Source organism: Carcharodon carcharias, chromosome 1, assembly GCF_017639515.1.
Source record: "Carcharodon carcharias isolate sCarCar2 chromosome 1, sCarCar2.pri, whole genome shotgun sequence".
Taxonomy (NCBI): Eukaryota; Metazoa; Chordata; class Chondrichthyes; order Lamniformes; family Lamnidae; genus Carcharodon; species Carcharodon carcharias.
Window position 1 is genome coordinate 28,207,559 of NC_054467.1, and position 15,284 is coordinate 28,222,842.

The 15,284-nt window shown below is 42.4% G+C and overlaps 1 protein-coding gene across 1 annotated transcript; it reads right to left on the bottom strand.

Moving 5' to 3' along the window:
* Positions 1 to 901: 901 nt before the first annotated feature.
* On the bottom strand, positions 902 to 8,305 carry pcdh18a (protocadherin 18a). The gene is made up of 4 exons (XM_041201714.1): positions 5,858 to 8,305; positions 3,608 to 3,696; positions 3,355 to 3,521; positions 902 to 1,730 (listed from the first exon to the last, which is right to left on the bottom strand). Exons 1-4 carry the CDS (start codon positions 8,258 to 8,260, stop codon positions 1,078 to 1,080), a joined length of 3,312 nt encoding a protein of 1,103 aa, XP_041057648.1. The 5' UTR covers positions 8,261 to 8,305; the 3' UTR covers positions 902 to 1,077.
* Positions 8,306 to 15,284: the final 6,979 nt, after the last annotated feature.

The following is a 15,284-nucleotide window of genomic DNA, read 5'->3' on the forward strand; positions in this document are numbered from 1 at the left end:
AAATTAAATCTGTTCTTTACCACTTAAATTGTTTGGAATGTTGTATAAACAGAATACATGTCATTAAGGGCAAGTTAGTACTGATCATAATTCACTCTTGATCTTATTGCTAGTTGTGAGTTATGTGCCCAACCATATTGGTGAATATCAGTTGTACAGCAAGTACCTCTTTAATGTATTATCACATAAGAATCTAAAATCGACACTCTTAAATAGTACAGAGTGAATAATATGGAGCATTTTTGGTAAACAAAAATCCAGGCAAGGTTCCAAATATCAGGTACTGCATATCACGAATTTATCAGGGAATGTACCACTGTTCTTTTCAAGTTACAATACATTATCATAGAAAATATATTTGCTTTAGAAGGTTCTGTTTTCTGGCAGACATGCTAATGTAACTAAAAAAGATACTACAGAAAGATACAGCTACAGTGGTGTGGGTAGCCAGTGATAAACTGGGTCACCCATGTCAGCATGAATCAATTGCAACCTTTTAAAGTAGGATTGATACTGAGGTGCCCCAGTGTCACCTGACAGGAACAGAAGACATGATGGCAAGTGCCCTAGGGCACCACAAGTGAGATAAAAAAAACAGTAACTACTATACACAATGCAGTGACAGAACACAAATAACAAATTAAAAAATAATGTGTTTGAGTACCTATTAACTCTATAACCTGTAGTCCCACTAGTCGTGAAAAAGTACTCTTTTCAGAACATATTGGAATTGTATTGGTTAAAATGTGACGCAAAGTAGATCCACTCTTGCTATCAATTAATTAAAGTCAAAATATATTTTGTTACACCGAGGCAATTTAAAATTGCTTTTTGTAATGAAAAGAAAAGGTAGAATATAAAAATAAGTTTTATTTGAAAAATATATAAATAGAATACAAAATGTATTTTTAAAATACGAACATAATTACACTTAAATTGGTATACTTAATGTGAAAATATAACTGTATTCAAAGTCATAGATACATTTACTTGATAAATGCAAATCGTTGACAATGACTCTCCAATCTTCCAGTTTCCAAAAAAGAGGAAGAGAAAAAATAAAGTACACAACCAATTTTAACTCTGTCGGACATCTTGTAAAAGTTTGTTAATTTCTGCTACAAGTTCACTGGCATCAATGAGTTCGTGTTTACTCTCACGCTTACAGGGAGCAAGCTGGCTGAGAACATTATCAAATTCATCTTCTTCATAATTTTCTGGGATTTCCTCCATGGCAGGCAACCATTTAGAGATTGGTGGGGGATTTATATGATTAACAGGAGCCATACCAACACTGTTCACCGGATTCTGGAAATGAGTGCTTGCTGCCCAAGCTGCCACCCCTTGTGGATAGGGAACTGGCTTCATTCCCAAAGGTCCTTTTTTATTTTCCAAAGAATTGACACTGCCAACTTCACTGCATTCTGCATAGATGTCCATTTGTGGAGGCAGCAATCTTTGGAAAACACTGTTCATTTCTGACAAGAGGGATGAAGTCCCCAGGTCCTCTGTCTCCTCATTCTGAGACTCTTTGCCAAAGGTCAAAAAGCTTTTTTTCTTTTCATTGGAATCTGAAGAGTCACAATCATCTTCCTGTAGCTGTTGTGTATCCTCACCAGGAATAAACATGTTGCTCCTGTAATCAGCAGAAACGCCTGAAGACAAAGGAGGCATCCAGCATTGATCAGAGTGGCCCAGTACTTTGCATTCATCTGTGCACAATTTCATTGCTGCAAAACAAAAACCATCATTCAAGAAACTGTCCATTGTGGAGATCACTGGTATCACAGCAGCTGATGTTCTAATCACCTTTCCCACAGCTCCATCACTATTGGGCTAAAGTGGCATAGTGGCTATGTTACTGGACTGGTAGTCCAGAGGCGTGCACTAATGATCCAGACATGCATTTAAAACCTACCAAGACAGCTGGACAATTTAAATGCAATTAAATTTAAATAAAACCCAGAATTAAAAAAAGTGTCAATAATACTGACCATAAAACTACCAAATTGTTGTAAAAACCAATCTGGTGCACTACTACTCTTTAGAGAATGAAATTTTTCATCTTTACATGGCCTGGCCAATATGTGACTCCAGACTGACAGCAATGTGGTTAACTCTTAACTGCCCTCTGAAATGGCCTAGCAAGCCATTCATTTGTATTCAAGAAGGTGACCACCACCTACTCAAGAGTTATTAGAGATGAGCGATAAATGTTGGCCTTATCAATGATGTCCCCATCTCATGAATGAATAAAAATAACTTTTTATGGCAGATCAAAATGGAAACTGCCAATTTTTCTCAGAAGCAGGAATTAGTGTTTTATTCCACTTGTAAAAATTGATGAACGTGTCAATGCACCCACAGTAGAAATACTAGAAAAGTGCAAAGCTTATAAAACACAGCATGTTCAATAGCAAGACTGAGTGCATAACATCTTAGACAGGAAAACGTTGTAAGACGTGCTATCAACAGTATTTATGTGACTTAATTTATATTCAATTATTATTGTTTTCTTTATTTCAGCGAATACCATTTGTCTCTTCCCTTGAAATCATACCAAGCATTAGTCAGTGAGGTTTTAGAAACTGCTGAATATATTACCCACATGGGATCCTTTTATTTTCAGAAGGCTGCTTACTTCAACGGGGATCGAGACTCCACACAAAATTTGTATTGGACTCTCTACAACTCATTTGTTTGCAGTGATATTGCTGCTAAAAACGGGAACTCTAAATTTATCTTATACACTATGAATAAATTTAGCATGTTGCATATGTATCTTTCGGTTAAACATTGTAGGTATATTAAACAGGAAGTTTAAATAAAAAAGGAAATAATATTAGAATTTCAACCAGGCTACTGAGATAGAAGTGTTTATGGTGTACTCCTAGAGGGAGTTCAGCTCACTGATGGGTCTAAACATCAGAATTCTCCAATCTATGCTACTGTTGACCACAGCTTCCAGCTTGGAAGGAGACATCAGAGAATCAAACTGAAATCTCTTTCCACTTCTACAGGGTCTTGAGTCAAATGACCTTTGAACATTTCCACACAATTTTGAGTGGACTCAAGGCCAAAGCAGAAAAAACTAGGATTCAACAACAATTTGCACAATTTGGAAACTAAATTAATCACTGAAGGTTGGAATTAAGCTCGAGAGGGAAGAGATTTATCTTGCAGTTAATTATTTAGTTTTGACCTAAGATTACCTGATGTTGCCACAAGGTGCAGAAAGCTAAAAAAAATTGTTCCTCATCTTTGATCAGCATGAAATGTTGAAATAAGTGTTGCAAAGCCTTAAAGGTCAATAATTGTTTTTACTGTGAATGTTAAACAATGTGATTACTGTACCTGGATGAAATCGATGACTGTCAGTGACAAAGAGATCACTGAAGCCTTCCCCTAAAAGCCTGTCAATGGGAGAATCTCTACCCAAATCGTAGTCACTATCTCCGGCTTCACTGTCACCTCTACCACTATCCTTCAGACTGAATTTGTCCATATCTTGAAGAGCGTATCTACAAAGAGTTAATAATAAATCATTATTATACAAATGTGCATATCTGAAAAGGCAGCAATTAAATGCAATTTTTTTTCCCCTTACCTGTAACTTCTGGAATATTTATTTCCTCGAAAATTTGGTCTTGGCTGATACTGGCCTTGATGCAGCATACTCAACAGCTGAGAAACTTGCTAGATGCAACAGAAATAGAGAATCAAATTTACTCTTAGGCAAAAAAAAGCAAACAAATCTAATAGCTTCTGCAAGACTTTTCTGACACAGATGTATTTCCACAAAGGTTGTTCTTAACCGTCTGCCATGACTTCAGTGGAAGGAGTGTGGAAATCCTGGAAAAACATCAACACTGCGTACATTATTTTTCCAGGGTTTTCTTAGGTCTTCTCTGAAGTTCTAGTGAATTAATGGAAATTCACCCCTTATAATCTGTATATTTATTTATCTGATCCATTCAAGGACATGAAGCAAGTGACATCAACAATAAGAACATTGTAGTTTTTTTAAAAGCATTTCAGTTACAATAAAACAGTGTTGAATTGTAAGGCACCGCACCTTGGGTAGAGTAGCAGTATGTATGAATCAACCATACAATTCAACCACACAGGAATTTCAATTAACCTCTTAACAGGCTGGAACTCCTCCCATTATTAATCCAACAGTAAAATGATTAATTAGATACTGCAGCTATCAACAACTGTTTAATTTATATGGAAGCTGGACATTTAGTTACGGCCAAACAAGCCAAAAATCTACAAAATGTAACTCTTCTATTTCAATATGTATCTACATGTTTCCACAAAGACAGATAATATCCATGGGCACGTTTACCTTAAGTCATAAGATTTCTCATCAGGAATTTCAATCATTTACTTGTTTTTTTCAATTACAAAATTTCCTACTTCCCATTACAGGTATATTTGATAGAATGTTATTATAAGCTGTTTTATCTTAACTAATTTCTTGCTCCTGAATTCTTCAAAATTGGAACAAGTTAAATGTTGCAATCATAAGAGAACTGAGGGATGCATTAAAAGTTAAAATCCCAGAGTAAGGAAAGGTGGGTGCTTGAACCTGGCATTGCTACCAAAGATTTTAAGTCAATTGCACATCAATGCCATCTCTGCAGCTCAGCGAAAGTCACTCTGCATAATTATATACTATTAATAGGCAGAGTTGGCTTCACTAAACTGTTGAGTGTTAGCGATACTTTAAATAAATATTTGTAAGGGGAAAGGGTGATGGAGGTGAAGAACTAGATAAGAAAAAATGTAAGGTTATTGAGCTCTGTGCTCCTCTACTAATTATTCATTTGAATCTTAATAAGAGGTTGAAATTCCTTATGCAGTATTTTCAGTAAACTAGTGGGCACTTACACAATAAATCTGTGCACCCTTAGAGGAGTTGTAACCCATTTAAAGCCAATAGGTTAATGACACCAGTAAAATAGTTCACCAAGGAATTTGGTACATATTCATTACTGTGCACTAATATTTGCTGCAGAGATGCTCCTGTGGTATAATGTGGTCTCCTAAATGGCATAGCATAAATCAACAAATCAATTTTTAAAATTGTAATTAAACAGCTGTGTCAATGAAGTGAAACATCCCATAGTGCTGAGGCACATATACATAATAGGTTCTAGGCAGCAAGATATCAAACACATAGGCTCTCAGAACTGTCGAAACATTGTTTTGTAATCTTCCCAAGCCACTTGAAGGCTATTTACTTGCTTCTGTGAGCAATGGTCACCTTCTGACACATAACTCAAGCAGCCTTTCTTCATCTGGACTGGACATTGGGTGATGATGGGCAATTTGATCTCATTGGATAAACGACAGCCCTTACCAAGTTTTTAAACAGATACATATGGACCCACACAGGAGAGCAATCAAAGGCTAATTTTACTCCCTTCTAACTTAGATATGCTGAAGCTAATTGTCATATTCCTACCAATGATTCCACTTAGATGAGCTAATACAGCATAAACCAGGGATTGAACCAAGTATCTTGCTGGCCTAAAATCACGCCAGTGCTCACACTTCAACCAGGTGAACCACTGAGGAGACCCATATTTCCACACTTTGATTGCAAAAATCGCTTTCCAGAAAACTAAATGAATATTAAAGATACATAGAAAGTTACGGTAAAGCATCTTAACACAAAGAAATTACAGGCTAGAATGTGGTAGAGGCTAGTGGGAAAATATGACAAATCCCTTCACCCATATATATTCTGTCTTTTGGGTCAATCAAGAGTGGGAGGACAACTGTTTTAATTGTTTGGAATCACAAACTGGAGGAACCACAAATAACTCTCAACATTCAAGATGCTCACCTCAACAGGTGGAGAGGTGTGTGTGAGCTCCAGTGAAAAGTTCTCAGGTAAATGGTTGGAGGACAAGGTTACTAAACTGTTGAGAGACTGGCGGCTATGGTTGGTTTGTCTGCTGCACATCTGACCCCGATCTATTCCTGAGAGAGTTGGGGAGGAGGAAGGAGAAGCCCTGTGTTGGGATCTGATGGGTAACGTCCCAGTCGCTGTGTGCACCAGAGTGATGTCCCCTTTGTGAATCTGCCTGGATGGTCGTTTGGGGTGGTGCTGGTAAGTGGATTCTGCCACTCGGCAGTTGTAAGATCTGGTATCTTTTTTTTCCCGATTGCATCTCGTGGCAAACATGGCCATGATGATTAGCAAAACTGCACAAATCACACCCAGCGATATGATGATGATCATGGAGTCATCCAAACTACTTTGTTCATCATGGTGGATTTCTTCCCCGGGTTCGGCCAGGACAACTTTTAAGGCAGCCACTGTGCTGAGACTCGGTGTCCCTTTATCTTGCACAGCCACAACGAGGTCCCAACTTTTCTCCTGACCCCAAACCAAGCTATCATTGGTGTAAATGTCACAAGTTCTTGTATCCAAAATGAAAATTCCATTTTGGTTGCCATCAAGGATGCTACAAGTGAACTCGGCATTGATGCCCGAGTCTTTATCGATCGCTGCTATGGTAGTCACTAAGTAGTTGGGCCCAGCATCAGTCGGGATTGGTACTTCGGCCGTACCATTCCGCAAAACAGGCTTTAGAATGGCAGGTGAGTTATCATTCTGATCGAGAATGGTCAAAAGAACTGTTGTGTTGGTGGAAAGTTGAGGGGTCCCTCCATCCCTGGCCTGGACAGTGAATGATATCCTGTTGATCTCTTCACGGTCAAAAGTCCTAAGTGCGTAGATTGCTCCAATGGATGGGTCAATGGTCAGGTAAGTGGTGATGGAACTCCCAGAGATGTAGGACTCCAGAATGGTGTAGGTAACCTGGCTGTTCTCAGCAAAATCCATATCGGTGGCTGTCATTACGGTGATGAAGACCCCGGGCGAGTTGTTTTCGGGCACGAACAGTTCGTATTTGCTCTTCTGGAACTGGGGGGCATTGTCGTTCTCGTCAGTAATCTGGACGGTGAGGTATTGGACGGTGGTGAAACTTGGAGTGCCCAGGTCCTCGGCGATCACTTTCAGCTTGTACTGGGCGATCTTCTCCCGGTCCAGAGTCTCGTTGGTCTGGATCATGTAGTTCTTCTCGTTGGTCTGTTGGATCCTGAAGTGCCCGTGGCCCTGCAGTCGGCACACCACCTGCCCGTTCCGCCCCGAGTCCTTGTCCTCGACCCGGACCACGGCGATGAAGGTCTCCTTGGGGGCGGCCTCGGACACGGAGGCCACGTCGTTGCCCAGAGGCACCAGCGTGACGGCGATCTCCGGGGGGTTGTCGTTCACGTCGACCACCTTGATGATGATCTTGCAGTGGGCCGGGATGGAGTTGGGGCCCAGGTCCTGAGCTTGGGCGTCGATCTCGTAGGTCTGGCTGAGCTCGTAGTCCACCGGGCGGAGGAGGAGCAAGTGGCCGGTGTCGGGGTCGATGCGGAAGGTCTCCAGCACCAAGGGGGGCACGTGGCTGCTGAAGGAGTAGATCACTTTGCCGTTGCTCCCCTCGTCCGGGTCGGTGGCGTTCAGGTCGAGGAGGAGGGAGCCCTCGGGCGAGTTCTCCAGAAGTTCGATGGTGTAGGAGGCTTGCTCGAAAGCCGGGCTGTTGTCGTTCGAGTCGGCGATGCTGATCCTGAGGAGCGAGGAGCCGGACTTCGGGGGGTCGCCGCGGTCCGAGGCGATGAGCCGGAGGTCGTAGCGAGCCTGGCGCTCCCGGTCCAGCTCCCGGATCACGATCAGGTCGGCGTACTTGGCGCCGTCCGTCCGGGTGCGGACCTCCAGCGCGAAGTGCTCGTTGGGGGTGAGGGAGTAGGTGTGGAGGGAGTTGTCGCCCGTGTCCGGGTCCACGGCGCTGTCCAGGGGGAAGCGGGCGCCCACCGAGGCGCTCTCGAAGATCTCGACCGGGATGAGGGGGCGGGGGAAGCGCGGCGAGTTGTCGTTGATGTCCAGCACCTCCACCTCGATCTGGATCAGCTGCAGGTGCTCGGTGGGCAGGGTGATCACGTCGAAGCTGATGCGGCAGGCGGCCGTCGGCCTGCACAGCCGCTCCCGGTCGATCCGCTCGCCGATGCTGACCTCGCCATCCTCCTCCCGCACCGTCAGCAGCGACGAGTTCAGCCGCTGCATCACGCGGAAGCGCCGGGAGGAAGGGTTCAGTTGGCCGGTCAGAGTTTCCGCCAGCCGGCCGATCACCGTGCCCACCGGCTGCTCCTCGTACACCCGGTACCTCACCGTGATGCCCGCCACCGCCTCGCCCATCCAGCCGGCCAGCACCAGCGACAAGAAGAAAGCCCGGCGCCTCGCACTCTCCCTCTGGACTTGCCCCATCTTCGCCAGCCGCTGCCGGGGACCCCCACCTCCCTCCCTCCCTCCCTCCCAACCCCGCCCACACCACCAACACAAATAAGACTCCTGACAAACTCTCGCCTGTTCTGCCGCTCTCCCAAGTGTTTTCAGAAAGAAATAGTAAACTCCGTGTCGATCCTGCAGGGCCGGTCCTCCTTATTCACTCTGGGGACACATCTGACGCCTGGATGTTGACAGCAGTCAAAGACAAAGCAGCCTTCATGTAAAAGTGGCGGCCCCGCAGTCGTGCGCTAACTTCTTTCTTTCCGTTCTGGAGAGTCAATTCTATGAAATACTCTCTTTGCTGATTGAAACTTGAGCAGCGTTGGTGATATTTGGCGGAGGAAAGCGGGGTTGTTTTTTTTCTCTATCTCTCTGTATGTATGTATGTATGTGTCTGCCTGTCCGTAAAAAGTCAGCCGCACTCTGGTCAACTGTGAGGCGCTGCACTCAGTCTCTGGCTCAACACTCGGCTCCAGCTCAACACAAACTTCACTCCAACTCACTCAAACTTTCCCAAAAGGCGCGTGCCGCCAGGCGGGCCAGCCAATCGCGCCGCGCCTTCCCAAATCTCAGCGACCAATCACAAACCTCAATCCCCAGCCCGAGGTGGGGGGGAGAGGCGGGAGGGAGGGCGGGGGAGGTGGAAAGGGGGGGCGGGTTTAGAGGGGGAGGGCTCGACCACGCCTATTGGCTCCCGCCCGCCAGCTCTGAACAATGTTAGAAAGTGGGGTGGTTCCCATGGACAACTCCCAGTCGCTCCCTTTCCCTCTCGCCAGGGTCCAATATCAATGCGAACTACCTTTTTCCTTTAATTCCCCTGGCTACTATTTTCTCTTCACCTACAGTTCCTTCGCCGAACCATAAATCTTCGCCTCCGCTTTCCCGCTTTATCTCTGATATTCCCGTTTTGACTGTCTAAACCAAATTATTTCCTGCTCTTCTTACCATCAATTTACACATTTTCACTCAATGTAAGTCGCTGTGTAGATACTGACCGATTTGGGGTTTTTTTTATGAACTGCCTTAGATCAGCCCACTCGCTGATCCATTTTCCGGCTTGAACGTGTGTTTTCCTAACTTTATTACGTATCCTTGAAGACATGCCAGTTATTACATTTTCCTCTTTATTATTAATCTTTCCCAGATCATCTCAGAAGGGTTGTACACGTTTGTTTTCAAGTTTTTCTTTCATGAATCAATAAACTTGTTCGAAACAGAGGAAAGAAAACTCGAAAGTCTTCAGCATTTACGCACAGGGCTAACGAAACTCAGCTCTTGTTTTAAAACTATTTGTGAAGACAGGCAAGCTCATACTAAAAATCCCAATTGTCATCTTAAAAATAAAATGGAACAATCTGCCACTGTCACTCATAAACGGATTGCAGGCTGTGTTTTTTTGTGTGTCTGTTTGCAATTCACGTGCAGAGAGTTCTCCAGAATAAATGCTTACACGAAAATCTGCCATGGTCTACACCGATTAAATCTGGCTTGAAATATAAACACCTGCAATTGTGACAAAATAATCTTTATTGCAACAAAAAAAAACTAAAGTTTCATCAACCATCTGCATTTGCTTGTTTTGCGCTTTTTATTATTTGGTATAATCCCCTTTTCTCTGCTTTCTATGGTTCTCTAAACCTCACTGTCCCTCGTTTTCTGAGTTGGTCTCTCTTTTTGTTACGCTGGGAAAGGGAGGGGGTGGGTTTAAAGTCACTAAGGAGATTCCAGACAGACGTGAGAGCGAAGCGCAGACTCTCGCTTTCTCCTGCACTCAAATGCCTTTTAAAAGCTATTACTGATCCTCCATACAGGCAGCGTCGTGTGGAAAATCATGGATAAAAGAAGGGTGCCTCATGAATGTATTTAGTAATAGGTCACGCCGGTGGGCATTCTACCCCATGAATACTGTTTTACAACTTTGCGGCCTTTTCATAACTTATCTGCGAATTAGCATCCTATATGAGGAGAAAAAGCAAACACGAGCAACTGCAGCTTTAGAAGCCCACGGCCATCTGGCGCAAATCTCCAACAATCGACCCAATAATTGCATCAATTCAGCTTTAGCAAAAAAAAACTCCATAAACACCAATAGGGCACGTTACCTCCGCTCAAAGGGATTCCAGTGATCGGATAATTCTATTAGTTCACGCTCTGCTTCGAGAAGTTCTGTTAGAAAATCAGATTTCTGTGTAAGTTCACGTGCAAGACCTATTTAACAGCCGAATTGCGCGGTTTTCTGCTGCTTTAAGGATATTTGAAGGAGTTCGGATGATGTCAAACCTCCATCATCAAAAGGAGAGAGAGAGTTTTCCGAAAGAGATGGACCCGAAAAGACTTCTGTAAAACTGCATTACGACACCCTAGAAGTTCCATATTCTCACCTCGCAGTATTTTCGGATCGCTATAAATACATTGTGCATCCTTAAGAATAAATATATATATTTTTTTAAAAATTAACTTTGAAAACTGGCCCCACCGTGTGTCACGTGACAGGAGGTTTTAAAGTTTATTTTCCGCTTAGTCCGTAAACTTTGGAAATTGAGCCTGGAATGACCTCCTAAGATCACGTACTTAATAGTGATATTTGGCCTGTGGCAAACAATATTTAGGTTTAAATGTTGCATCAATAAAAATCTTAGGGGCCCCGCAGAACCTTTTTTTAACAACGGAAGCTCTTGGGTGACAATGGAAGGCAGTAGTGTCACACGTGCAACCATCAGGGCTTAATGCTTCTCTACGAATTGTGTATTGTTGAGTGTATTGAGGCACGTGTGTGGGATGCTGTTAACCTCATTCCTGGTCAGCCATCCCAGCCCTGTTCTTCAACATGCTGCTGCTTTCCTCGGTGCCTCTATTTATAAACAGCAACTTCCAAAGTCCTCAGTACAATATACTTCACGACGCCAGCTTGCATTTCAATTGGGAGCCTCTCACGTTCCAAAGGGTTTATATCAAACTAATTGGATACCGAACGACAGGACAGGCTAACGCTTGGCTTTTAAGGAACGTCCGCGAGGGAGGGCGGTAGAGGTGAAGGTGGATTTTAGGGAGTTCCAGAGCTTAGGGTCTGCGCAGCTCAAGGCACCGTGGTCAAAGGAAATTTGGGATGTGCAAGAGGCGAGAATTGGAGGAGCTCAGATATGTATTTCTTCTCTGCCCGCAGAACAGTCAATGATCAGTGACAATTGTCATAGTTGACAACTCGGCTTCATGGCTTTTCCAGTGCCAGCAACGCCGGGCACCTATTAAGCACTTCTTCATAGTTGGCCATGATTCCCTTTCATCTCCGCCATTGCAAAATGATGACCCTTTTCTAGCTTTTGTCTCTTAATCAATTGCCCCTCTACATATTTGGTGTGTCTATCTCCACCATTATTTCTCCATCACCTGTTCAAACGTTACCAACGTTCACCCTGCCCAATAATTTCCCCCCAACACTAAGGGATCTGCAGGCGACAATTCCTCTCATCATGAATCACTTGCGCATCACCTCTCCCACGATTCATTTTTCTTTACCACCGCTTTACAATTGTGGCCCAATGTATAAAGAAATTAGGGTGCGTTTTGAGACAGATCCAGGAGTCTGAAGCGCTGTCTCTTATTTCACAAGCGCAGATGGTGACAGTAAAAAAAAGCGGACGGAAGAAATGACCAAATTTGTCGGTTTCAGATTAACTCAAATTATTGAAAGAATTTGCCCATTCCGATTGTATTTGCTTCATTCAGTGAAAATTCGCAATGTTTGAATTGATTGCTTTAATTGTGGGCCCTCGGAAGCTTTGTATCCTAGTATTGTTGCAAAGACACTTCAATCCCAATTATATTTAACATTGAGTGCGGCCAACCTTTTTACTTGTCTAGCATAGTCTAACTCCCACTTAAATGTAAACATCCACAGGGAGTTATTCTTATCGGTAGTGTTATATGTTTTATAGTAGTTCAATGCTCAGCAATGTTTTTCTTCATTTCCAATGTGTTGACTGGCAGCACCTCCATTCCCAAGTCTATACTTCAACATAATGAATTTGGTGTCAATAGATACTTGGGTATAAAGAGTGGAATTTTATCAAGCAATGAGATCCTGAATTAGATAACTTTCTGGTAAAAATACTGAAAACATGACGTGTTTTGGGGGAAACATTGACTGTGATATTCAGGATTGTTACACGTGTTCTCAGGAGGCTTTTTAAAATTCATCCATGGGATATAGGATCACTGGCTAGGCCACCATTTATTGTCCATCCCTAATCACCCTTGTTCAGAGGGCATTTAAGATTTAATTTCACCAGCTGCCCTGGTGGGATTTGAACCCTGGTCCCCAGAGTATTACCCTGAGTCTCAACAATATAACCCTAGTGACAATACCACTGCACTACTACTTCCCTATCTTAACCTGTTGAAATTGAATGCCATGTGTCAAAGAGTGAATATGCCTATTAATTTCATCATGTTGCCTTCATCATACTTTACAGGTGGCCATATTTGCAGTTGCTGGATTGATACAGTAAGTCCATTCCTTCAAGGTCAACCATATCACCTGTGGGATGGTGAAAGTAGCATTTTGCCTTCAAGCAACACTCCTCCCCCTTCAGGTACAATGCCCAAAGAGGGCATTGGCAACTATGGACTTCCTTTGGGTTGGGCCATGATTATGCTTGGCAAAATACTGCCATTGCCTTCTGCAATATGGCTGACCAGGAAACTCTTCCACTCTTACCACCTGCCATCAGGCATATTGGAAGGATTTGCAGGCTATTATCAACCTTTTTGGCTGTGTTATGAACACATCGTCTATGGCCATCAAGCATTGAATGGGTCTTGAACTGAGAGCATCTGGCCCACAGGTAAGGAAGCCACAAGATCTCACTTCAAGCAACACATCAGATGAAAATCTCTTGCCCAGTATTCAATGATAACCATCATTCAAGATGTTCCTTTGGAATTCAGCCAACTCACTGCCCAAAAGATAACTAGGTAGAAATAAATGCACTTAATGTTGCTCAACTATCAGGACATAAAAGTGTACTAATTTTACTCCCTGGTTTTTTTGTGCATTGTACAAACACTTAAAAAGAGGCACAAGAATATTCCAATTCATTCCTTGGTTGAAAAACATATAGTGAAGATTTTAATCCAATTTTCTTTTGTCAGTTAATAAAGATAAGTGGCCAGGAATGGGATCCCCTTTTCCACTTATATCAGTATCAAGTACTCCCAGATCAAGTATCACATGACTAGAAATAAATTTATATAATGTATTTCATGACCTCAGGATATTCCAAAGTATTTTACAGCCAATTAAGTACTTTCCTAAAAAGTGTAGTTACTGTTGTAATGTAAGAAATACAGCAATTAATTTGCACTCAGCAAGATCCCAACCAGCAATGTGATAATGGCAAATATTTTTAATTTAATCATGGGATGTGTGCATTGCTGGCAAGGCCAACATTTATTGCCTTACCTAATTTCCCTTTAGAAGGTGACAGTGATTCACCTTCTTAAATACAACTGAGTGGCTTGCTGGGTTATTTCAGAGGGTAACCACATTGCTGTGGGACTGGAGTCATATATAGGCCAGGCAAAATGAGGACAGCAAGTTTCCTTTCCTAAAGAGCATTAGTGAATCCAATAGACTGGAGGTTTCATGGTCACTATTGCTGATACTACTTTTTTAAATCTAGATTTATTTAATTAAATTTAAACTCCTCAGCTGCTGTGGTTGGATTTGAATTCATGTCTCCAGATAATTTGTTCAGGCCTCTGGATTATTAGTCCACTTACACCACCACTACTTTATTTTGGAAATGTTTGTACTTATTTATGAAACATGTTACTTTGCCCTGAAATAATTGTCAACTATATCCTTGACTTGTGAGTCTTTGCCATAATCCTTGACAACAACATGGAGGCAGCTTACCACCTTGCGATGTTTCCCTTCTCAATCTATTTTGCACAGACCTATCCACTCACCAAGCTTCTTGTTATCACTTACTTTAATCAGGTTAATCTGATGTTCAGCACAGAGTGCCTCCACCAATGTAACATTCTGTGCCCCATAACAGCTGCCTGCCAGAAGTGAACTTATCATTTGTCCAGCACCTTGACAGCTTCCTGGAGGAAAAGCCACTGTGAATGTTTGGAGTTTTCAGCACTTCATGGAGTGCAGTGTTAACACCCATGACACTTCTGCAGTTATGCATTCCTCAGCCATTGTGCTGCTTAACCATTGTGCTACTATACCCCTTGATCATTTTTTTTAGCACTATTGGTTAATAAATATTGCAAGGATGAAGTTTGATTGAGAACAAAGCTACTCCAATCAATATAACTTACTACCAGTTTCAGAAGAGCACCTCCTAATATACTAACATCAGTTTTCCTTGTGTAATTCAGACTGCCAAGTTAATGTTGTTTCTGTGCTAAAGTATGTTCAGTTCTATGACTTTGGCCTCATCCCATTAGAAATTGAGTTGAGCTCAGCTGCTTAAATGCATCTCATATAAACTATCAAAGAAAAGATACCTTTATCCCATGAGTTTGGGTTAAATTTGAACTTAGGTCCTAGTTATAAAGCTACACTTTCTTGTGGGCTAACTTGTTTGTGTCTTAGACTTCTGTATATATGCCTACCAGACTTCACTCACTTCCCCACTAAACTAAATATTTCCTTTCCAATAACCAGATGGTTTTTTTGGAGAAATATTTCTGTACTCCAAGTACTGCTGAATTGGGGTTATTTTCTTTACTTTTGTGAGCGGTGGGGGTTCAGTCAATAGCCGAAAGTAAGCAATGTATCAGAAACAGAATTTTGAGATGACAGATCAGATTCTGTTAAGGAATGCTAAGGCTTTTTTTAAAAGCTCCTCTCCTGTCTCTGGTATTGCTTGTGAATCAGCAATGGTTGTGTCTAAAATATTCACTTTCCAAGTAACCA